General features: G+C 43.0%; 1 protein-coding gene across 6 annotated transcripts in view; it reads right to left on the bottom strand.

Moving 5' to 3' along the window:
* The window catches only part of LOC133961545 (nesprin-2-like), a 95,034-nt gene that overhangs the window by 46,380 nt on the left and 23,560 nt on the right, over positions 1-25,094 (bottom strand). For 4 of the 6 annotated variants that reach the window (XM_062396689.1, XM_062396691.1, XM_062396692.1 and 1 more), the window contains exons 1-10: positions 7,557-24,261; positions 6,625-6,852; positions 5,708-5,863; positions 5,214-5,455; positions 3,006-5,073; positions 2,173-2,507; positions 1,938-2,082; positions 1,650-1,850; positions 1,045-1,304; positions 264-423 (exon numbers count right to left, since the gene is read on the bottom strand). In XM_062396689.1, coding sequence (XP_062252673.1) covers positions 264-423; positions 1,045-1,304; positions 1,650-1,850; positions 1,938-2,082; positions 2,173-2,507; positions 3,006-5,073; positions 5,214-5,455; positions 5,708-5,863; positions 6,625-6,852; positions 7,557-24,137 — 20,376 coding nt within the window. In that variant the 5' untranslated portion in view covers positions 24,138-24,261. Of the gene's footprint in view, positions 1-263; positions 424-1,044; positions 1,305-1,649; positions 1,851-1,937; positions 2,083-2,172; positions 2,508-3,005; positions 5,074-5,213; positions 5,456-5,707; positions 5,864-6,624; positions 6,853-7,556; positions 24,262-25,094 lie in introns of those variants that run through there. The other 2 variants (XM_062396693.1, XM_062396694.1) reach the window with 2 other exon arrangements.

Raw genomic sequence — 25,094 nt, 5'->3', positions numbered from 1 at the left:
CGAAACCCGAACAGCAAACAAGTCGACATTTTGATATTTACTGCACATTAATAACATCTCCTCTCTGTCTACATTCAATTAAACCACGTCACAGTCTGTACATCTGCAGAACATCAATCTAACGTATCTAAACTTCATTTAACCAAAACATCCAGGAAATGAAAAAGCATTTCAGAGGAAGTTTCATCTTGCAAACACCTGTTTGACAGAAAGAAGCCAACACTCGTTGTACTGTGACCTTGATTTAATCTAGTGTGTCCCACCTGTAGCTCCTGTGTGCTGCTGCTCTTCTCCATCTCCGACAGAACACCGTCGGCGGCCTCCAGCCAGACCCGGACGCCCTGCAGGTCCTTCCACACCTTTTCCCTCTCCTGCAGCTCCAGCCTGGAAGACTCCAAACCCTCCTTGCTCTTCTGCTTCACACTGTGGAAACACACACACACGCACATCCAGCAACAGCTGTTAAAAAAATGTTCTTACCTAAAATACATGCGAATGAAAGCACAAAGCACGAAAGCACCGTCAGTGCAAATCTATGGAAATACTGTAAAACCAGAGGCGCCACAGTCCGACCCACTTTTACCTGATTGGCATAGCAGGGGTGGGAAATTGTGACGAAATGATTATTGAAGGGATTAATGAACACATTAAGAAACAAAACAAAACTCAAACAAAGGGTGTAACTTTCTCGAGGTTCATTTCACGGTTGAGCAGAAGGTGGAGTAAGAGGTGGACCAGTGGGTCAGTGCGGGATCAGCAGTGATGCGGGCGGGAGGTGCACCAGACCACCGGTGTGAAGCTGGAGCTACGCAACAAGGCAAAGCTTTGGATTTACATGTTGATCTCTGGTTCGACTCTCACTTGTGGTCATGAGCTTTGGATAGTGACCAATAGAACAAGATCCCGAGTACAAGCAGCCGAAACACGTTTTCTGCGTCGGGTGTCTGAACCCTTAGAGACGGCGTGAGGAGTTCAGACATCTGAACTCCAGGGACTGGATTATCATAGATATTCTCTAAATCGAGTTAAACAATGACCTCTGACCTGCTGTATCGGGCTTGCATCGCCTGCAGCTGCTGACAGAGCGGAGTGGGAGGGGCCTGCTCCAGGTGGGCGGGGACACCCAGCATCCTTGCGGCGCGCAGCTCCAGCGCCGACAGGGATCGATGCTCGCAGTCCAGTCGGTCCTGGTACTGTTCCCAGGACTGCAGCACGTCTTGGAGCTCTTCAGTGGACGCCTTCGCCTGTGAGCCTTCAGGAAGCTCCGCCTCCACCAGCTCCAGGACATCAGAGGCCTTCTCCACCTGAGAGAGGACGCTTTGTTAGAAACGTATTGGGTAACGAAAGTTATTTTTCTACGTCAGTCTCAGTGGCACTGATCTCAAAACCTCAGCCTCAGGTAAACTAAACCTAACGTTTTTATACTGATGTAAACAAACCTGAGAATACTACACCTGGAATATGAATAAATACAATTCAAATCAGTGATGTTTAACGATATGTCTTCTATTATTCTCTCTACTATCTTGTACTCGATTGAAAAACAACACACCGATAATTTAACCTTTTAATTGAGTTTTAAAGCTGATTTCATTTTGTATCATGGTGCACGTGAAGCTGATTTCCAGTTTGTGTCTTCCTCTACTCACACTGCTGGTGACATCGCTCCACTCTGCGATCTTCTGTTTGCTGCGAGGTGCGAGCTCCCGAGTGCAGCGGCGCAGTCTGGACACCGTTCTCCAGAGGGCGGTGACCGTGGCCTCCTGGCCTCCATGACAGCTCTGCTCCGGGCACCACTCGTTCAGCTCCTCCAGACGCCTCAGCAGGGACGCCACCTCCTCCGACAGAGCCTGCACCAGAACATCAGTCCATTTAATACAAGAACAGAATAAAATGAAAAACACAAAGGTCTCGTAGAGATGCAGGCTGTTACGTACTCGGAGCTTTGCCTCCTGGTCCGTGCAGTGGGAGAGACAGGCCGGTTTCTGAGAGATAAACTGCAACAAGCTGCTTTCTGCAGCCTTCACTCTCTGGAAGATCTCATCCTGGGACTTGTTGAAAGATCTGTGATGTTCCGCACACCTGAAAAACAGATAATTAATTATAGGAAGAAGCGACTGACTCTATTCAAACACAAGAGTGGCTAAATGTCTTTCTTGTACTTTGTCGTACCTGCTGAGACTCTCCAGTTGGACGTGGCCCTTCGCCTGGAGCGTGGACATCCTCACCAGGAGCTGGCTCAGGATGTTCTCCTGGAGCTGCTCGGTCTTCTGAGGCGACAGGTAAGGGTGCAGAGCAAACTGGCTCTGGAGCTGCTCCACGTGGGTCTGGAACTGCTGCTGCAGCGACACCAGAGCCTTCTGGGTCTCCTCCAGCCTCTCGCTGCAGGGCCCGGTGGAGCCACACGGGGGCAGCAGACACAGCTCGATGTCCCTCAGGAACTGCACCGCTCGTTTCACAGCACGGGTGTAGCTCCTCCACGACTCCCGGGCCTGGAGGAGGTTTTCCTAAAATGTAAAGAATAAATATTTTTGACTAATCATTGTAATCAAGACTGAAACATTACTTTTCATTCTGTTTGTTGATTTTATTGGTTTAAGAAATATAGTAAAACTGGTGGATTATTTATGTGTGCGATCATATTCTGACTGTGCCTTTACCAAACACACACATCCGCAGATTTTAAGTTTTTCACTGTTGATCAGGTTAAAGTCAGAATCAACTTCAGCATTGAAGGGGGAACCTGAACTGAGATCCGTTTAAAAGACTGAGAAGTTATTAAAAAACAGAGTTTATCTCGAATATTCAGCAGGAAATATGAAGGATTCTAAAGAGTTTGGTGGATTTGTTTAAGCAGCATTCTTCTGATTCAGGAGGCTCATGGGTAATTTAAAGTATTAAACTTTGAATACTTCAGTTAGATATTTTAAAATGTTATCGTCAAACCAAAAATAAAACGCATTGGAGAATTGAATGATTACAAAATGGAGAATGATGCAACTTGCCATTTTTGAGTCACATTCACTCAGGATGGATTTCTGCAAGAGACACAAATCTTGGGACTTGCTTCCTCTTCTTTTTCCCTTCTTCTGCTGGAGAACGTCCAGCGCTCTTATTCTGGACTCGATAGTCTTTTTCAAAGACAAGGTTCTCTGGTACTCTCTGTCGATCGCTGTTTCATTTGGCTCCAGCACGGTGACTTTCCAAAGCTCCTGCTGGTTCTTTGAGAGAAAAGCCTCGGTGTCGTTCTTCACCAATTCCAGGTCCAGTTCCTTCAGCAGGTTCCACTCGATGATGCTGAGGTTGTTGTACAGCGTAATCTGCAGCATATCCAGGCTCTCGTCGCTCTGTTTGAGCCTCTGCTGCTCTGTGGCCAGCTGAGAGGGGTAGAGGTCAGCGGAGATCATCTGGAGGTCAGAGCGAGCCTCCTCACACAACCACTTTATCAGAGGAATCTGGACAATGAGGTTCTGACAGATTCTGTACTTGTCCTCCAGCTGTTTGCTGTCGTCTTTAGTCTGTCGGACCTGCTCCGGAACCTCCTCCCTGAGGTCCTCCACTCGCTGCCTCATGCTCAGGTACTTCTCATGATCCCTGGCTTTGGTCTCCAGGTTAATCAATTTGTTGTGAATTTCAGAAATGACAGAGTGGAGTTCTTTTGTCTTTTCCTGGGGAATCCAGGGCTGCAGGAGGTCCACCTGGGATTTATGTTCCAGAATCATGTGTTTTAAAGGTTGTAAAGGTTGCAGGGACTCAGTTGTGATGGGAAACCTGTGTCTGCTGAGATCCCCTGCCATCTGCCTCAGGCTTTGTTCGACGGTGAGCAGATTCTTCTTGTTGGACTCTCGAGTTTGGACGACCTCATCCAGCTCCTTCTTGTTGACCTTTTCATAGCTACTAATGGCTCTGATGTCGTCCTGGAGGTTGGTTAGCTTTTCAAAGAGCTGACATTTCTCTGAGATGCTGAGTTCTGAGGAAATGTCTTTACTCTTCATCAACAGCGCCTCACAGACGGCGGACTGCTTGTCAGCCTCAGCCAGTGTCTCCTGTAGCTGACGCACTCTGCGATCCAGCTCAGTTGGACTTCTCAACTCACTGTCTTCACTCCTGGAGGCCTCCCTGTGCAGCTGAGCAACAACCCAGGAATCTAGGTCAACAATCTGCTCTGACATCTTTTCTCTGGTCTGCAGTCCCGACTCTATCTCTCTCACGGCGTTGGCCAACTTATCAGTGGTGGAGTGTGAGAGTTTTTGAAGTGTTTGAAGTGAAGTGCGAACCACGGGCACCTCCTCCACGTGGTCCAGCTGTGGAAGGAGCTCCGTCACCTCCTCCACCAGTGACTCCAGTTGGCCTTGTTTGCTCATCACCTCCGACTGCAGCTTCTTCAGATCTCTGAGCTGCCGGTGAACCTCTTCAGGGAGGAGAGCCACCATCTTCCTCCTTCCCTCGATATCACTCTCTGTCTGCTTCGCCCAGGACAGGCCATCCCTCATCACTGTGATGATTTTCTCCATGATGGGGTTGCTGCTGCTCTGGGTTTGACTGGACACTAGTTCTTCTGTGTGGCTGAGTTTGTCCTGGATCATCTGGAGCCCCTGTTGGATTTCTTTTGTGTCCTTATCCCAACGTGAGCTGAGCATTAGTGCCTCTGAAAGCTTCTGCAAATAGAGGAACTTCTGCTTGGCGGCTTTAACCTCAGCAATGGCTTCCATCAGCTGCTGAGCCTTCTTGCAATTCCACTGAGTGGCCGCAGGAGACTTGGCCTCCAGGTCTTTGTCAATTGTTTCCAAATGTTCCCGGAGGTTTGATATCTCTGACTTGAGGCTGCTGGTCTCGTGAGAGTGGACCTTCGTGTGATGGAGGCTCCTCTCCACATCTCTCTCCAGGCCTCTCCACCTCTCGTGGAGGTTCCTCTGCTCCGTCTGGGCCTTCGATCGCTCAGACTGGCTGAGGAAGGGGCACAACTTAGTGAAGGTCACAAGCAACTCTCCGAGCACCGTTCTGTTGTCCTCCATACTTCTCTGGAACGAGCATAGATGCTCTGCCTCCTTGGAGCTGCTCTGTTCCTTGGACCTGAAAAACAATTATGTGTTTTTTGGGGTTGATACTAATGTCATAATGTGAATTAGACATCTCTACTTCCTCCCACTGTCCAGAAATCAGCCAAAATATTGCATATAAGAATCCCATGAATTCAAATTGATCAAACTCACGTTTCCAGAGTGTCCAGTTCTGCGGCCAGTCTCTCCACCGTGGTCTGGGCTGCTTGCGTCTGTCGGCCGTAATCCATCACAAGCTCCAGCTGGGCCTCTTTGCTCTGGATGACGGCTGCTGCATCCTGAGCTGCAGCGCTCCACTGATCCTCCAGGTGCTCCAGCGAGTCTCTGTCCTCAGATTCAGCTCCTCTCAGCTGGGACAGGGACGACCCCTGGGCCTGGGCGAACTCTCTGCACTGCTGTACTCAACAAACAAAGAACACACACATTCAAGGCAAATATGATCTATGTTGAGATTAGCAGACTCTTACTTAACACAAGCTAATTGCCTTGAAGTGGTTTGAAACCGATTTACACACTGAACATGCCCAGATCTGAAGGATTATTATTGATGTTTTGCTGCTGTCCAACTTCACCTGTATTTACAAATCCTGCTGCTGCTATAAATAAACTTTAAATCACTGAGTGACTCCTGTGATCGATCATCTCACCTGAGCCTCCTCCACCTGCCGGTTCATGGCTGCTGGGCTGAGCTCAGGCCGGCGATTCTTGCAGCTCAAGATTTGAGACACCAGTCTGTTCACACGCTCGTCCATGTCAGTGGTGGACGTAATCAGAGTCTCTGGAGTGTCATCGTGGGATTTAACCTAGAGAGAAAGAGAACATGTCAGGTCCGAGCTCATTTGAGGCCGAAAAGGCATAAATAACATTTTGGGAGTAGCACAGCAGGAGGCCTAAAAACTTTCAATTTAAGATTTTTTCACTGATATTCTCTGTGAAGTCTTTCTTATGCACAAATTAAGATTACGTTTTGGGTGAGAGCAAAGTTTGTTGAGTGTAACATGTTCTATATATGATGTTATTAAAGTCTCAGCACTTCCAACTCTTAATGACTGACTAAAAATTAAGAGATTATACTATTCCTTTGGTGCAATATTATAATACTTAGTCGTCGACAACTCTTCCACTCTCCTTCTTCACTGACATGTTCCACCACCACACCCCCTCCTGTCACCTCCAGTCAGAACAGAGCACCAGACCTGGGGCCACAGAACCTGCCACTGCCCCCCCCCCCCCGGAACTCTAAACTCAAACAAATCACCGCCCTGCTCACCTTCAAAACGTGGCACACCTCTTCTTTCACTGCTCTTAATGTGTCATTAAAGCTGTGTATTTAATTTTCTATTTATCAGAAGTGTCTTTGAGCATTGTTTAAAGTTTGTATTAATGTGATTTTACAGTGGAGAGCAGCAGGTATGATGCAACAGACCCAAGTACTGTATGTCCTACATTCAGACCAGCATTGCTGACAGGGCTGTTCTCATTGCAGACATTCAAAACTCCTTTTCTAACTTAAGTAACTTCTGGTGTTTACATGGAAGAGGCAGAATGCAGAAAGTGAACATACCTCTGTGATTTCACTGCCGGGTCCTGTTCCTGCAAGTAGCTGAACTTCTGGGAAGATTCTCCTGATGCCAGCGCTTTCTGCCGACTCCACACCTAGTTTCTTCACAACACGTTCTTCTTCTTTGTTTTCCCAAGCAACTAATCCTCGCTGCCGGGCTACTTCCTCCAGGCTAACGTCCGTTGACGCTTTCTGAGCTGGGGATATCTTTTCACCACTGCGTAGGTGTTCCTATTGTGGATATAAAAACTCCTGTATTAAAGCAAGAATAATTCTGACTCTTTGTGAGACAAGTCTGTTCCATCTGAAAAATCCTTCCTTTTCTGAACGTGCACCAGGGACCTGCAGGACTTGCCCTGTGACTTGCAGGATAATTAAATCAGGTTTGAAAAGTTCACGTTCCCACCCTGAGGCTCTAAATCCTTTGGTAGCACAGATATTAAATGTCTCAGGGATCATTTTCTTCACTCTCATGCAGCTTCACTAAAACATAGACATGATCAACCCCATATATTAGTCAGTTAACATTCTATGAAGATTGGAGATTTATGAAAGAAGCAGAAAAGTGAGGGATTAGAGAATGTTAGGGAGCAAGTGCAGACATGTCCATGCACATTAGAAGACACTCTCAACTTGTGTTCTATTCACACATGCACCTTTTGTACTGTTACCAACAAGTTGATGTGTTTTTACTTTGCCAAGAGAAGGTTTTCTGTATGATCATCATGTCACGTGGTGGGAGATACGAGCTACAACCAAGTGTTTCAGACAGAGGCTGAAAAGAGGAGCTGCAGCAATGGACAGTTTGAGGAAAGTGATGGGTTTGAGAAGATGGAAAGCTTTTCCAGAAATGCAGAGCAGCTCCAAGAAGGCAGGGATGAGACCAAGGAATAGAATTTACCAGAGGAAGGAGATCAGCGCCCCTCATGTCTTACCTTCGGTAAACCAAGGCCATGATGCCAGACCTCACCAGCGGTGGCAGCTGTGGATTTTGGGAGTGGAACATTTTGTATCTCTGCTTTAACTATTGTTTCACTTTGTTGTTTCTGAATCAATCTCTTCTCCTCTTGTTCATCTTCTTTCTTTTTTGTTGGATCTGTTGTGTGTTTGTCTATTTGGCCTTTAGGATCCACACTGTGTCCAGATGGAGATTCAGTAGAGCTCACTTCTACTTCAAACTCGATCGTCTTAACTGTTGTTGTCACATCCTTGCTTTCTTTAACTGTCTCAGACTGGACACTTGGTTCCTTTTCCTTTGAGACTGTTTTAGGTTCATGTTCAGTCACATTGGTTTCTCCCTTGTTCACAGGTTCTGTTTCCTGGCTCTTGGTTGATTCTTGCATTTCTTGCTTCAGCACTTTTACCTTCTTTTCTTCAGCACCAGGATCTTTGACGATTTCGGGACATTTCTCTGTGGTTTTGAGGATTTCTAGTATCTCCTGTTTAACTTCTGGTAATGTTTCACCCTCTGGAGATTCAGTAGAGCTCACTTCTACTTCAAACCTGATCATTTTATCTGTAGACTGGTCAGAATGAACATCTGTGGTCGTCAAATCCTTGTGTTCTTTAACTGTTTCTGACTGGACAATGGATTTCATCCTTGTTTCCTTTTCTGCTGTGACAGTTTTAGGTTCATGTTCAGTCACATTGGTTTCTCCCTTGTTCAAAGATTCTGTTTCCTGGCTCTTTGGTGTTACTTGTATTTCTTGTTTCAACTCTTGAACCTTCATTTCTTCAGCACCAGGATCTTTGACCAATTTGGGACTTTTCTCTGTGGTTTTGAGGATTTCTGGTATCTCATCTTTAACTTCTGGTAATGTTTCACCCTCTGGAGATTCAGTAGAGCTCACTTCTACTTCAAACCTGATCGTCTTTACTGTTGTTATCACATCCTGTCTTTCTTTAACTGTCTCAAACTGGACAATTGATTCAATCCGGGGTTCCTTTTCTTTTGCGACTGGTTTAGGTTCATGTTCAGTCACATTGATATCTCCCTTGTTCACAGATTCTGTTTCCTGGCTCTTGGGTGTTTCTTGCATTTCTTGTTTTAACACTTGAACCTTCATTTCTTCAACACCAGGATCTTTGACCTCTTTGAGACGTTCCTCTGTTGTTTTGGGGATTTCTGGTATATCCTGTTTTACTTCTGGCAATTTTATACACTCCGGAGATTCAGTAGAGCTCACTTCTACTTCAAACCGGATCATTTTATCTGTAGTCTGGTCAGGCTGAACATTTTTAGTCGTCTCATCCTTTCTTTCTTCACCTGTCTCAAACTGGACAATCGATTTATTCCGGCGTTCCTTTTCTTTTGCGACTAGTTTAGGTTCATGTTCAGTCACAATGGTTTCTCCCTTGTTCACAGATTCTGTTTCATGGCTCTTGGATGTTTCTTGCATTTCTAGTTTCAACACTTGAACCTTCCTTTCTTCAACACTGGGATCTTTGACCTCTGTGGGACTTTCCTCTGTTGTTTTGAGGATTTCTGGTATCTCATCTTTAACTTCTGGTAATGTTTGATCCTCTGGAGATTCAGTAGAGCTCACTTCTACTTCAAACCTGATCGTTTTATCTGTAGACTGGTCAGACTGAACATCTTTGGTCTTCAAATCTTTGTGTTCTTTAACTGTCTCAAAATGAACAATTGATTTCATCCTTATTTCCTTTTCTGTTGTGACAATTTTAGGTTCATGTTCAGTCACATTGGTTTCTCCCTTGTTCACAGATTCCGTTTCCTGGCTCTTGGGTGTTTCTTGCATTTCTTGTTTTAACACTTGAACCTTCATTTCTTCAACACCAGGATCTTTGACCTCTTTGAGACGTTCCTCTGTTGTTTTGGGGATTTCTGGTATATCCTGTTTTACTTCTGGCAATTTTATACAATCCGGAGATTCAGTAGAGCTCACTTCTACTTCAAACCGGATCATTTTATCTGTAGTCTGGTCAGGCTGAACATTTTTAGTCGTCTCATCCTTTCTTTCTTCACCTGTCTCAAACTGGACAATCGATTTATTCCGGCGTTCCTTTTCTTTTGCGACTAGTTTAGGTTCATGTTCAGTCACATTGGTTTCTCCCTTGTTCACAGATTCTGTTTCATGGCTCTTGGATGTTTCTTGCATTTCTAGTTTCAACACTTGAACCTTCCTTTCTTCAACACTGGGATCTTTGACCTCTGTGGGACTTTCCTCTGTTGTTTTGAGGATTTCTGGTATCTCATCTTTAACTTCTGGTAATGTTTGATCCTCTGGAGATTCAGTAGAGCTCACTTCTACTTCAAACCTGATCGTTTTATCTGTAGACTGGTCAGACTGAACATCTTTGGTCTTCAAATCTTTGTGTTCTTTAACTGTCTCAAAATGAACAATTGATTTCATCCTTATTTCCTTTTCTGTTGTGACAATTTTAGGTTCATGTTCAGTCACATTGGTTTCTCCCTTGTTCACAGATTCCGTTTCCTGGCTCTTGGGTGTTTCTTGCATTTCTTGTTTTAACACTTGAACCTTCATTTCTTCAACACCAGGATCTTTGACCTCTTTGAGACGTTCCTCTGTTGTTTTGGGGATTTCTGGTATATCCTGTTTTACTTCTGGCAATTTTATACAATCCGGAGATTCAGTAGAGCTCACTTCTACTTCAAACCGGATCATTTTATCTGTAGTCTGGTCAGGCTGAACATTTTTAGTCGTCTCATCCTTTCTTTCTTCACCTGTCTCAAACTGGACAATCGATTTATTCCGGCGTTCCTTTTCTTTTGCGACTAGTTTAGGTTCATGTTCAGTCACATTGGTTTCTCCCTTGTTCACAGATTCTGTTTCATGGCTCTTGGATGTTTCTTGCATTTCTAGTTTCAACACTTGAACCTTCCTTTCTTCAACACTGGGATCTTTGACCTCTGTGGGACTTTCCTCTGTTGTTTTGAGGATTTCTGGTATCTCATCTTTAACTTCTGGTAATGTTTGATCCTCTGGAGATTCAGTAGAGCTCACTTCTACTTCAAACCTGATCGTTTTATCTGTAGACTGGTCAGACTGAATATCTTTGGTCTTCAAATCTTTGTGTTCTTTAACTGTCTCAAAATGAACAATTGATTTCATCCTTATTTCCTTTTCTGTTGTGACAATTTTAGGTTCATGTTCAGTCACATTGGTTTCTCCCTTGTTCACAGATTCTGTTTCCTGGCTCTTGGGTGTTTCTTGCATTTCTTGTTTCAACTCTTGAACCTTCCTTTCTTCAACACTGGGATCTTTGACCACTTTGGGACTTTTCTCTGTGGTTTTGAGGATTTCTGGTATCTCATCTTTAACTTCCGGTAATTTTTCACACTCTGGAGATTCAGTAGAGCTCACTTCTACTTCAAACCGGATCATTTTATCTGTAGTCTGGTCAGGCTGAACATTTTTGGTCGTCACATCCTTGCTTTCTTCACCTGTCTCAAACGGGACACCTGGTTCCTTTTCTGTTGGGACAGTTTTAGGTTCATGTTCCAGAGTACTAGTTTGACCTGGTTTGACTTTGTCTTGTTGGGAGAAACTTATTTCTACAGATTCCGTCTTTTCCTCAAGTGGCTGCACGGCTGTAGAAGCAGCAGATGAAGGTTGAGTGGAGTCACTCTGCGCTGCATCCTGTTGTCCTGCAGTGAGGATTTCTTGAACATCGACTCTCGTCTTTACTGCAGCCTTATCACTGTGAATGTCAGCTGAAGTCTCATCTTTAACTTCTGGTAATGTTTTACTCTCTGGAGATTCAGTAGAGCTCACTTCTACTTCAAACCTGATCGTCTTTACTGTGGTCGTCACATCCTTGCTTTCTTTAACTGTCTCAGACTGGACAATTGATTCAATCCGAGTTTCCTTGTCTTTTGCGACAAGTTTAGGTTCATGTTCAGTCACATTGATTTCTCCCTTCTTCACAGATTCTGTTTCCTGACTTTTGGGTGATACTTGCATTTCTTGTTTCAACACTTGAACCTTCTTTTCTTCAACACTGGGATCTTTGACGTCTTTGGGACTTTCCTCTGTGGTTTTGAGGATTTCTGGTATCTCATCTTTAACTTCTGGTAATGTTTCACCCTCTGGAGATTCAGTAGAGCTCACTTCTACTTCAAACCTGATCGTCTTTACTGTGGTCGTCACATCCTGTCTTTCTTTAACTGTCTCAGACTGGACAATTGATTCAATCCGGGGTTCCTTTTCTTTTGTGACTAGTTTAGGTTCATGTTCAGTCACATTGATTTCTCCCTTCTTCACAGATTCTGTTTCCTGGCTCTTCGGTGTTTCTTTCATTTCTTGTTTCAACACTTGAACCTTCTTTTCTTCAACACTGGGATCTTTGACGTCTTTGGGACTTTCCTCTGTGGTTTTGAGGATTTCTGGTATCTCCTGTTTAACTTCTGGTAATTTTTCACACTCTGGAGATTCAGTAGAGCTCACTTCTACCTCAAACCTGATGGTCTTAACTGTTGTTGTCACATCCTTGCTTTCTTTAACTGTCTCAAACTGGACAATTGATCCCTTTTCTGTTGGAACAGTTTTATGTTCATGTTCAGTCACATGGATTTCTCCTTTGTTCACAGATTCTGTTTCCTGGCTCTTTGGTGTTTCTTGTATTTCTTGTTCCAACTCTTGAACCTTCCTTTCTTCAGCACCAGGATCTTTGACCACTTTGGGACTTTCCTCTGTGGTTTTGAGGATTTCTGGTATCTCATCTTTAACTTCTGGTAATGTTTCACCCTCTGGAGATTCAGTAGAGCTCACTTCTACTTCAAACCTGATCGTCTTTACTGTGGTCGTCACATCCTGTCTTTCTTTAACTGTCTCAGACTGGACAATTGATTCAATCCGGGTTTCCTTGTCTTTTGCGACTAGTTTAGGTTCATGTTCAGTCACATTGATTTCTCCCTTCTTCACAGATTCTGTTTCCTGACTTTTGGGTGATACTTGCATTTCTTGTTTCAACACTTGAACCTTCTTTTCTTCAACACTGGGATCTTTGACATCTTTGGGACTTTCCTCTGTGGTTTTGAGGATTTCTGGTATCTCATCTTTAACTTCTGGTAATGTTTCACCCTCTGGAGATTCAGTAGAGCTCACTTCTACTTCAAACCTGATCGTCTTTACTGTGGTCGTCACATCCTGTCTTTCTTTAACTGTCTCAAACTGGACAATCGATTCATTCCGGGGTTCCTTTTCTTTTGCAACTGGTTTATGTTCATGTTCAGTCACACTGGTTTCTCCCTTGTTCAAAGATTCTGTTTCCTGGCTCTTGGGTGTTTCTTGCATTTCTTGTTTCAACTCTTGAATCTTCCTTTCTTCAACACTGGGATCTTTGACCTCTTTGGGACTTTCCTCTGTGGTTGTGAGGATTTCTGCTATCTCATCTTTAACTTCCGGTAATTTTTCACACTCTGGAGATTCAGTAGAGCTCACTTCTACTTCAAACCTGATGGTCTTAACTGTTGTTGTCACATCCTTGCTTTCTTTAACTGTCTCAAACTGGACAATTGATCCCATTTCTGTTGGGACAGTTTTATGTTCATGTTCAGTCACATGGATTTCTCCCTTCTTCACAGATTCTGTTAGCTGGCTCTTGGGTGTTTCTTGCATTTCTTGTTTCAACACTTGAACCTTCTTTTCTTCAGGACCAGGATCTTTGACGTCCTTGGGACTTTTCTCTGTGGTTTTGAGGATTTCTGGTATCTCATCTTTAACTTCTGGTAATGTTTCACCCTCTGGAGATTCAGTAGAGCTCACTTCTACTTCAAACCTGATCTTCTTACCTGTTGTCATCACATCCTGTCTTTCTTTAACTGTCTCAAACTGGACACTTGGTTCTTTTTCTGTTGGGACAGTTTTAGGTTCATGTTCCAGAGTACTTGTTTGACGTGGTTTGACTTTGTCTTGTTGGGAGAAACTTATTTCTACAGATTCCGTCTTTTCCTCAAGTGGCTGCACGGCTGTAGAAGCAGCAGATGAAGGTTGAGTGGAGTCACTCTGAGCTGCATCCTGTTGTCCTGCAATGAGGATTTCTTGAACATCGACTCTCGTCTTTACTGCAGCCTTCTCACTGTGAATGTCAGCTGAAGTCTCATCTTTAACTTCTGGTAATGTTTCACTCTCTGGAGATTCAGTGGAGCTCACTTCTACTTCAAACCTGATCGTCTTTACTGTGGTCGTCACATCCTTGCTTTCTTTAACTGTCTCAGACTGGACACTTGGTTCCTTTTCCTTTGAGACAGGTTTAGGTTCATGTTCAGTCACATTGATCTTTCCCTTGTTCACAGATTCTGTTTCCTGGCTCTTGGGCGTTTCTTGCATTTCTTGTTTCAACACCTGAACCTTCATTTCTTCAACACCAGGATCTTTGACCTCTTTGAGACGTTCCTCTGTGGTTTTGAGGATTTCTGGTATCTCCTGTTTAACTTCTTGTAATGTTTCACACTCTGGAGATTCAGTAGAGCTCACTTCTACTTCAAACCGGATCATTTTATCTGTAGTCTGGTCAGGCTGAACATCTTTGGTCGTCACATCTTTGCTTTCTTTACCTTTCTCAAACTGGACAATTGATTCAATCCGGGGTTCCTCTTCTTTTGTGACAGTTTTATGTTCATGTTCAGTCACATGGATTTCTCCTTTGTTCACATATTCTGTTTCCTGGCTCTTGGGTGTTTCTTGTATTTCTTTTTTCAACACTTGAGCATTTTCTTCAGCACCAGGATATTTGACATATTTGACACTTTCCCCTGTGGTTTTGAGGATTTCTGGTATCTCATCTTTAACTTCTGGTAATGTTTCACCCTGTGGAAATTCAGTAGAGCTCACTTCTACTTCAAACCTGATCGTCTTAACTGTTGTTGTCACATCCTGTCTTTCTTTAACTGTCTCAAACTGGACAATTGATTCCATCCGGGGTTCATTTTCTTTTGCGACTGGTTTAGGTTCATGTTCGGTCACAATGGTTTCTCCCTTGTTCACAGCTTCTGTTTCCTGGCTCTGGGTCGATTCTTGCATTTCTTGTTTCGGCACTTGAACCTTCTTTTCTTCAGCACCAGGATGTTTTACGTCTTTGAGACTTTTCTCTGTGGTTTTGAGGACTTCTGGTATCTCATCTTTAACTTCTGGTAATGTTTCACACTCTGGAGATTCAGTAGAGCTCACTTCTACTTCCAACCTGATCATTTTATCTGTAGACTGGTCAGAATGAACATCTGTGGTCGTCAAATCCTTGTGTTCTTTAACTGTCTCAGACTGGACAATTGATTTCATCCTTGTTTCCATTTCTGTTGTGACAGTTTTAGGTTCATGTTCAGTCACACTGGTTTTTCCCTTGTTCACAGATTCTGTTCGCTGGCTCTTGGGTGTTTCTTGCATTTCTTGTTTCAACACTTGAACCTTCCTTTCTTCAACACTGGGATCTTTGACCTCTTTTGGACTTTTCTCTGTGGTTTTGAGGATTTCTGGTATCTCATCTTTGACTTCCGGTAATGTTTCACACTCTGGAGATTCAGTAGAGCTCACTTCTACTTCAAACCTGATCGTCTTTACTGTTGTTATCACATCCTGTCTTTCTTTAACTGTCTCAAACTGGACACTTGGTTCCCTTTCTGTTGGGACAGTTTTAGGTTCATGTTCAGTCACATTGATTTCTCCCTTCTTCACAGATTCTGTTTGCTGGCTCTTGGGTGTTTCTTGCATTTCTTGTTTCAACACTTGAACCTTCTTTTCTTCAGGACCAGGATCTTTGACGTCCTTGGGACTTTTCTCTGTGGTTTTGAGGATTTCTGGTATCTCATCTTTAACTTCTGGTAATGTTTCACCCTCTGGAGATTCTGTAGAGCTCACTTCTACTTCAAACCTGATCTTCTTACCTGTTGTCATCACATCCTGTCTTTCTTTAACTGTCTCAAACTGGACACTTGGTTCCCTTTCTGTTGGGACAGTTTTAGGTTCATGTTCAGTCACATTGATTTCTCCCTTCTTCACAGATTCTGTTTGCTGGCTCTTGGGTGTTTCTTGCATTTCTTGTTTCAACACTTGAACCTTATTTTCTTCAGGACCAGGATCTTTGACGTCCTTGGGACTTTTCTCTGTGGTTTTGAGGATTTCTGGTATCTCATCTTTAACTTCTGGTAATGTTTCACCCTCTGGAGATTCTGTAGAGCTCACTTCTACTTCAAACCTGATCTTCTTACCTGTTGTCATCACATCCTGTCTTTCTTTAACTGTCTCAAACTGGACACTTGGTTCCTTTTCCTTTGAGACAGGTTTAGGTTCATGTTCAGTCACACTGGTACATGCCTTCTTCACAGATTCTGTTAGCTGGCTCTTGGGTGTTTCTTGCATTTCTTGTTTCAACACTTGAACCTTCTTTTCTTCAGGATCAGGATCTTTGACGTCCTTGGGACTTTTCTCTGTGGTTTTGAGGATTTCTGGTATCTCATCTTTAACTTCTGGTAATGTTTCACCCTCTGGAGATTCAGTAGAGCTTACTTCTACTTCAAACCTGATCGTCTTACCTGTTGTCATCAAATCCTGTCTTTCTTTAACTGTCTCAAACTGGACACTTGGTTCCTTTTCTGTTGGGACAGTTTTAGGTTCATGTTCCAGAGTACTTGTTTGACGTGGTTTGACTTTGTCTTGTTGGGAGAAACTTATTTCTACCGATTCAGTCTTTTCCTCAAGTGGCTGCACGGCTGTAGAAGCAGCAGATGAAGGTTGAGTGGAGTCACTCTGAGCTGCATCCTGTTGTCCTGCAATGAGGATTTCTTGAACATCGACTCTCGTCTTTACTGCAGCCTTCTCACTGTGAATGTCAGCTGAAGTCTCATCTTTAACTTCTGGTAATGTTTCACTCTCTGGAGATTCAGTAGAGCTCACTTCTACTTCAAACCTGATCGTCTTTACTGTGGTCGTCACATCCTTGCTTTCTTTAACTGTCTCAGACTGGACACTTGGTTCCTTTTCCTTTGAGACAGGTTTAGGTTCATGTTCAGTCACATTGATCTTTCCCTTGTTCACAGATTCTGTGTCCTGGCTCTTGGGCGTTTCTTGCATTTCTTGTTTCAACACTTGAACCTTCATTTCTTCAACACCAGGATCTTTGACCTCTTTGAGACATACCTCTGTGGTTTTGAGGATTTCTGGTATCTCCTGTTTAACTTCTTGTAATGTTTCACACTCTGGAGATTCAGTAGAGCTCACTTCTACTTCAAACCGGATCATTTTATCTGTAGTCTGGTCAGGCTGAACATCTTTGGTCGTCACATCTTTGCTTTCTTTACCTTTCTCAAACTGGACAATCGATTCAATCCGGGGTTCCTCTTCTTTTGTGACAGTTTTAGGTTCATGTTCAGTCACACTGGTACATGCCTTCTTCACAGATTCTGTTTGCTGGCTCTTGGGTGTTTCTTGCATTTCTTGTTTCAACACTTGAACCTTCTTTTCTTCAGGACCAGGATCTTTGACGTCCTTGGGACTTTTCTTTGTGGTTTTGAGGATTTCTGGTATCTCATCTTTAACTTCTGGTAATGTTTCACCCTCTGGAGATTCAGTAGAGGTCACTTCTACTTCAAACCTGATCGTCTTAACTGTTGTCTTCACATCCTTGCTTTCTTTAACGGTATCAAACTGGACAATTGATTCCATCCTTCCTTTCTTTTCTGTTGTGACCGTTTTAGGTTCATGTGCACTCACAGATTCTGTTTCCTGGCTCTTGGGTGATACTTGCATTTCTTGTTTCAACACTTGAACCTTCTTTTCTTCAGCACCAAAATGTTTGACCTCTTTGAGACTTGTGGTTTTCAGGATTTTGGGTATAACCTGTTTAACCTCTGGTAATTTAGTACACTCTGGAGATTCAGTAGAGCTCACCTCTACTTCAAACCTGATCGTCTTAACTAAAGACTGTTCAGGATGAGCATCTGTGGTCGTCACATCCTTTTGTTCTTGAACTGCCTCAAACTGGAGACTTGGTTTCTTTTCCGTTGTGACAGTTTTAGGTTCAGGTTGCAAAGTTCTAGTTAGACTTGGTTTAACTTTGTCTTGTTTGGAGCTTATTATTTCCAAATGGTCTTTGTTTTCCTCAAGTTGCTGAGCTGCTGTAAAAGAGTCACTCTGAGCTGACCCCTCTTGGATTTCAGTGGTGAATTGTTGCACCTTACCTTTTGTCTTTACTGCGGCCTTCTCACTGTGAACGTCAATCTCAGTCTTATCTTTGCATTTAGGCAACTTTTTCCCCTTCATACTTTTTTTTACTTCTTCTCTCCTTGGTTCCTTGGTTGTCACAACAGATATGCTCCTATCAGTCTCCTTCATTTCTACAACTGACCTCTCAACAACAGCATCTTCAGCTTGATCTACATCAATCCTTGTCACATTATCTTTAACATCCCTTTGGGTTTCATGCTCCTTTAAAGGTTCCTGTGTATCAGGTTGTAAAACACACACTTCAGGCTCTTTGTGGATGTTCTCTTCTCCATCAGACAGTTCATGCAGACTTTGACGTGCATCATGCATGTGCTCTTTTTCACCCTGGGATTCCTCAGGGCCAGCCGGAGAATCAATTTGTAAAACACATACCTGAGGCTCCAATGGAATTTGCTCAATCTTAACAAACTTTTCTTCCAGGTTTGTGGCTACATCATCTATACCATGCAGTGACATTTCAGGATGCTGTCCCTTGAACACATGCTCCTTGACCTCTGTTGATCCATCCTGTGTTGTTTCTATCTTAATTTCACTTTGACTTGGCTTCACTGCATCGTCATCATATGGGCTGATTTCTATAACTTCTCTCTCTGTCTCACATAATTCAGAAACTGCAGAATTAGGTTGGTCCGAGTCCCTTTGAGCCACAATGTCCGTTTGAGTCTTGGTCTCCTGCATCTTTATCTCAGTCATCTCAACTGTAGCTTTCTCTGGCTCAGGCTCCAAATCATTTGTCCCAACAATGAAAAACTCTGGTTTTACCACTGCAGTATCATCAGAGCTCTTTGACGTTGTCAGGGTTTCTAAGACCTGTGTTTGCTTTAAAAGAACAGTCTTGGTATGTTCTAAACTTATCTGTATTTCTAGCTCTTTTGTGATCTCTGCCACATCCTTGGTGTTAACGTCTTGGAAAAGCTCTGGACCCTTTGATTTACTTTTGGTTGGTGGCATCTTTCCCTTTTCCACAGCAGTAATATCAGTTGGTCCTGTGACCACATTGGTAGTTGAATATGGCTGCTGACTGTCAAGGTCGTCCTTGGATTTCTTAATTTTGGTTTCTTCCTGAATAGAAGCTTCTGTTATCTGACTGTCAGGCTTGACCACGGTCTGCGTCCTCTCCTTGGAAGAAAGTTCTTGAGAAGACTTTGGACTTTTTAACTTTCTTGTGGGTGGTGAGAAGTAAACCTCTTCCACAATTGTAGTTTCAGGTGTTCCCATGACTTCTGGTGCAGTTGAAGAAGCCTTTCCCTTTTCTACAACAGTAACTTCAGTTGTTGGTGTGACCACATCTGAAGTGGATGATGGCTTTAGAATGTCACAACCTTCATTTGAGTTTCTGCTGTTGGGTTTAGTCTTCGCTTCTTCAAGAGTAGTAACTTCAGTTATCAGACTGTCAGGTTTTTCCATGGTCTGTGTTTCTTCCTTGGGAGAAAGTTCTTGAGAAATCTTTTGACTTTTTGTTTCAAGTGCTCCCATGACTATCTCTGCATAAGTCTTTGGCAAAACTCTAGTTGCTGTAAAAATTGTTTCCTGTAAATGAGGAATCTTATTTTGCGCTAAAGATTTCTGTTTGTCTGGCTCTTCCGTGATCTTTGCCACTTCCTTGGTGGAAACTTCTGGAGGAGGTTTTGGACTCTTTGACCTTTTGGTTGGTGACATATTTTCCAAAACAGTCATTTCAGGTGCGGCTGTGACCACATCTCTGGTGGAAGGCTTCTGACTGACCGGGTCTTCTCTTGACTTTCTCCTTTTGGGTATAACCTTTGTTTCTTCAACGATAGAAGCCTCAGTGATCTGACTGTCAGGATTGTCCATGGTCTGTGTTTCCTCCATGGTAGAAAGTTCTTGAGAAATCTTTGGACTTGTTTCAGGTGCTCCCATGACTATCTCTACAGATGAAGTGGACTTTTCCATTTTCAATTCTTTCCCAGCTTGTTGGGGTTCTACATCAGTAGTCCCAACAATGAGAGACACTGGTTTAACTGCTGTGGGATCATCACAACTCTTTGATACAACTTTGTTTGCTGTGAGAATTGTTTCCTGCAAATGAGGAGTCTCAGTCATCTCAGCTGCAGCTTTCACTGGCTCAGGCTCCACATCTTTAGTCCCAACAATGAAAGATCCTGGTTTTACCGATGTTGTATCATCAGAGCTCTTTGACATGGTCAGGGTTTCCATGACCTTTGTTTGCTTTAAAAGAAGAGTCTTGGTATGTTCTAAACCTATCTTTATTTCCAGCTCTTTTGTGATCTCTGCCACATCCTTGGTGGCAACATCTGGAAGACGTTTTTGAGCCTTTGGCTTACTTTTGGTTGGTGACATCTTTCCCTTTTCCACTACAGTAATACCAGTTGGTCCTATGACCACATCTGTAGTTGAATATGGCTTCTTACTGTCAGGATCTTCTTTTGATTTCCTACTTTTGGATTCCTCAACAATAGAAGTTTCAGTTATCTGAATGTCAGGCTTTTCCTTGGTCTGTGTTTTGTCCTTAGGAGAAAGTTCTTGTGAAACCTTTGGACTCTTTGACTTCCTTGTGACCACACTTGTAGTTGAAGGCTTCTGACTGACAGGGTCTTCTCTTGATTTTCTCCTTTTTGGTACAACCTTTGTTTCTTTCACAGTAGTAGCTTTAGTTATCTGACTGTCAGGCTTTTCCTTGGTCTGTGTTTCGTCCTTAGGAGGAAGTTCTTGTGAAACCATTGGACTTGTTGTTTCAGGTGCTCCCATGACTATCTCTGCAGTTGAAGTAGCCTTTTCAATTTCAAATTCTTTCCCAGCTTCCTGAGATTCTACATCAGTAGTCCCAACAATGACAGACACTGGTTTAACTGCTTTGGGATCATCACAACTCTTTGATACAACTTTGGTTGCTGTGAGAATTGTTTCCTTTAAATGAGGAGTCTCAGTCTTCTCAGCTGCAGCTTTGTCTGGCTCAGGCTCCACATCAGTTGTTCCCTCAAGGAAAGCTCCTGGTCTTACCGCTGTAGTATCATCAGAGATCTTTGACACGGTCAGGGTTTCTATGACCTTTGTTTGCTTTAAAAGAACAGTCTTTGTATGTTCTAAACCTATCTGTATGTCTGGCTCCTTTGTTATCTCTCCCTCATCCTTGGTGGCAACGTCTGGCAGATGTTTTGGACCCTTTGGTTTACTTTTGGTTGGTGACATCATTCCCTTTTCCACAACAGTAACATCAGTTGGTCCTGTGACCACATCTGTAGTTGAATATGACTGATTACTGTCAGCGTCTTCTCTTTGTTTCTTACTTTTGGTTTCTTCCTGAATAGAAGCTTCTGTTATCTGACTGTCAGGCTTGACCACGATCTGCGTCTTCTCCTTGGAAGAAAGTTCTTGAGAATTCTTTGGACTCTTTAACTTTCCTGTGGGTACTGAGAGGTTAACCTCTTTCACATTCGTAGTTTCAGGTGTTCCCATGACTACTGGTGCAGTTGAAGTAGCTTTTCCCTTTTCCACAACAGTAACTTCAGTTGTTGGTGTGACCACATCTGTAGTGGATGATGGCTTTAGGATGTCACAATCTTTATTTGAGTTTCTGCTGTTGGGCTTAGTCTTTGCTTCTTCAACAGTAATAACTTCAGTTAACGGACTGTCAGGCTTTTTCATGGTCTGTGTTTCGTCCTTGGGAGAAAGTTCTTTAGAAATCTTTTGAATTGTTGTTTCAATAGCTCCCATGACTATCTCTGCATAAGTCTTTGGCAAAACTGGTGTTACTGTGAGAATTGTTTCCTGTAAATGAGGAGTCTCAGTTTGCACTAAATTGTTCTGTATGTCTGGCCCTTCCGTGATCTTTGCCCCTTCCTTGGCGGAAACTTCTGGAGGAGGTGTTGGACTCTTTGACTGTCTTTTGGTTGGTGACATCTTTTCCATAACAGTAAGTTCAGTTGGTGCTGTGACCACATCTCCAGTTGAAGGCCTATGACTGACAGGGTCTTCTCTTGACTTTCTCCTTTTGGGTATAACCTTTGTTTCTTCAACAATAGAAGCTTCAGTAATCTGACTTTCAGGATTTTCCATGATCTGAGTTTCCTCCTTAGGAAAAAGTTCTTGAGAAATCTTTGGACTTGTTTCAGGTGCTCCCATGACTATCTCTTCAGTTGAAGTAGCCTTTTCAATTTTCAATTCTTTCCCAGCTTGCTGGAGTTCTGCATCAGTAATCCCAACAATGAAAGACACTGGTTTTAATGCTTTGGGATCATCAGAACTCTTTGATACAACTTTGATTTCTGAGAAAATTATTTCCTGCAAATGAGGTGTCTCAGTCATCTCAACTGTAGCTTTCTCTGGCTCAGGCTCCACATCAGTGTTCCCAACAATGAAAGATCCTGGTTTAACTGCTGTAGTCTCATCAGAGCTCTTTGACATGGTCAGGGTTTCTATGATCTTTGTTTGCTTTAAAAGAACAGTCTTGGTATGTTCTACACCTATCTGTATTTCCAGCTCTTTTGTGATCTCTCCCACATCCTTGGGGGCAACGTCTGGCAGATGTTTTGGACCCTTTGGCTTACTTTTGGTTAGTGACATCGTTCCCTTTTCCACAACAGTAATACCAGCTGGTCCTATGACCACATCTGTAGTTGAATATGGCTTCTTACTGTCAGGGTCTTCTTTTGATTTCCTACTTTTGGTTTCCTCAACAATAGAAGCTTCAGTTATCTGACTGTCAGGCTTTTCCTTGGTCTGTGTTTCATCCTTAGGATAAAGTTCATGTGAAACCTTTGGACTCTTTGACTTGCTCGTGACCACAATTGTAGTTGAAGGCTTCTGACTGACAGTGTCTTCTCTTGATTTTCTCCTTTTTGGTACATCCTTTGTTTCTTCCACAGTAGTAGCTTTAGTTATCCGACTGTCAGGCTTTTCCTTGGTCTGTGTTTCGTCCTTAGGAGGAAGTTCTTGTGAAACCTTTGGACTTATTGTTTCAGGTGCTTCCATTACTATCTCTGCAGTTGAAGTAGCCTTGTCACTTTCAAGTTCTTTACCAGATTCACAAGTTTCCACATCAGTAGTCCCAACAATGACAGACACTTGTTTTACTGCTATGGGATCATCACAACTCTTTGATACAACTTTCATTTCAGAGAGAATTGTTTCTTGTAAATGAGGAGTCTCAGTTTGCCCTAAAGACTTCTGTATGTCTGGCTCTTCCGTGATCTTTGCCACTTCTTTGCTGGAAACTTCAGGAGGAGGTTTTAGACTCTTTGACCTGCTTTTGGTTGGTGACGTCTTTTCCAAAACAATAATTTCAGTTGGTGCTGTGACCACATCTCTAGTTGAAGGCTTCTGACTGACCGGATCTTCTCTTGACTTTCTCCTTTTGGGTATAACCTTTGTTTCTTCGACAGTAGAGGCTTCAGTTATCTTACTGTCAGAAATTTCCTTATTCTGTGTTTCCTCCTTGGGACAAAGTTCTTGAGAAATCTTTGGACTTGTTTCAGGTGCTCCCATGACTATCTCTTCAGTTGAAGTAGGCTTTTCAATTTTCAATTCTTTCCCAGCTTGCTGTAGTTCTGCATCAGTAATCCCAACAATGAAAGACACTGGTTTTACTGCTTTGGGATCATCAGAACTCTTTGATACAACTTTTATTTCTGAGAAAATTATTTCCTGCAAATGAGGTGTCTCAGTCATCTCAACTGTAGCTTTCTCTGGCTCAGGCTCCACATCAGTTTTCCCCAAAATGAAAGATCCTGGTTTAACTGCTGTAGTCTCATCAGAGCTCTTTGACATGGTCAGGGTTTCTATGACCTTTGTTTGCTTTAAAAGAACAGTCTTGGTATGTTCTACACCTATCTGTATTTCCAGCTCTTTTGTGATCTCTCCCACATCCTTGGGGGCAACGTCTGGCAGATATTTTGGACCCTTTGGCTTGCTTTTGGTTGGTGACATCGTTCCCTTTTCCACAACAGTAATACCAGTTGGTCCTATGACCACATCTGTAGTTGAATATGGCTTCTTACTGTCAGGGTCTTCTTTTGATTTCCTACTTTTGGTTTCCTCAACAATAGAAGCTTCAGTTATCTGACTGTCAGGCTTTTCCTTGGTCTGTGTTTCATCCTTAGGATAAAGTTCTTGTGAAACCTTTGGACTCTTTGACTTGCTCGTGACCACACTTGTAGTTGAAGGCTTCTGACTGACAGGGTCTTCTCTTGATTTTCTCCTTTTTGGTACAACCTTTGTTTCTTCCACAGTAGTAGCTTTAGTTATCCGACTGTCAGGCTTTTCCTTGGTCTGTGTTTCGTCCTTAGGAGGAAGTTCTTGTGAAACCTTTGGACTTGTTGTTTCAGGTGCTCCCATGACTATCTCTGCAGTTGAAGTAGCCTTGACACTTTCAAGTTCTTTACCAGATTCACAAGTTTCCACATCAGTAGTCCCAACAATGACAGACACTGGTTTTACTGCTGTGAGATCATCACAACTCTTTGATACAACTTTAATTACTGTGAGAATTTTTTCCTCTAAATGAGGAGTCTCAATTTGCCCAAAACATGTCTGTATGTCTGGCTCTTCCGTGATCTTTGCCACTGCTTTGCTGGAAACTTCTGGAGGAGGTTTTGGACTCTTTGACCTTCTTTTGGTTGGTGACGTCTTTTCCAAAACAGTAATTTCAGTTGGTGCTGTGACCACATCTCTAGTTGAAGGCTTCTGACTGACCGGATCTTCTCTTGACTTTCTCCTTTTGGGTATAACCTTTGTTTCTTCGACAGTAGAGGCTTCAGTTATCTTAATGTCAGAAATTTCCTTCGTCTGTGTTTCCTCCTTGGGACAAAGTTCTTGAGAAATCTTTGGACTTGTTTCAGGTGCTCCCATGACTATCTCTTCAGTTGAAGTAGCCTTTTCAATTTTCAATTCTTTCCCAGCTTGCTGGAGTTCTGCATCAGTAATCCCAACAATGAAAGACACTGGTTTTAATGCTTTGGGATCATCAGAACTCTTTGATACAACTTTGATTTCTGAGAAAATTATTTCCTGCAAATGAGGTGTCTCAGTCATCTCAACTGTAGCTTTCTCTGGCTCAGGCTCCACATCAGTTTTCCCAACAATGAAAGATCCTGGTTTAACTGCTGTAGTCTCATCAGAGCTCTTTGACATGGTCAGGGTTTCTATGATCTTTGTTTGCTTTAAAAGAACAGTCTTGGTATGTTCTACACCTATCTGTATTTCCAGCTCTTTTGTGATCTCTCCCACATCCTTGGGGGCAACGTCTGGCAGATGTTTTGGACCCTTTGGCTTACTTTTGGTTAGTGACATCGT

This window comes from Platichthys flesus, chromosome 10 (assembly GCF_949316205.1).
Source record: "Platichthys flesus chromosome 10, fPlaFle2.1, whole genome shotgun sequence".
NCBI classification, from domain to species: Eukaryota; Metazoa; Chordata; class Actinopteri; order Pleuronectiformes; family Pleuronectidae; genus Platichthys; species Platichthys flesus.
The sequence above is the reverse complement of the archived record's forward strand: the minus strand, read 5'-3'. Positions and strand labels throughout refer to the sequence as shown.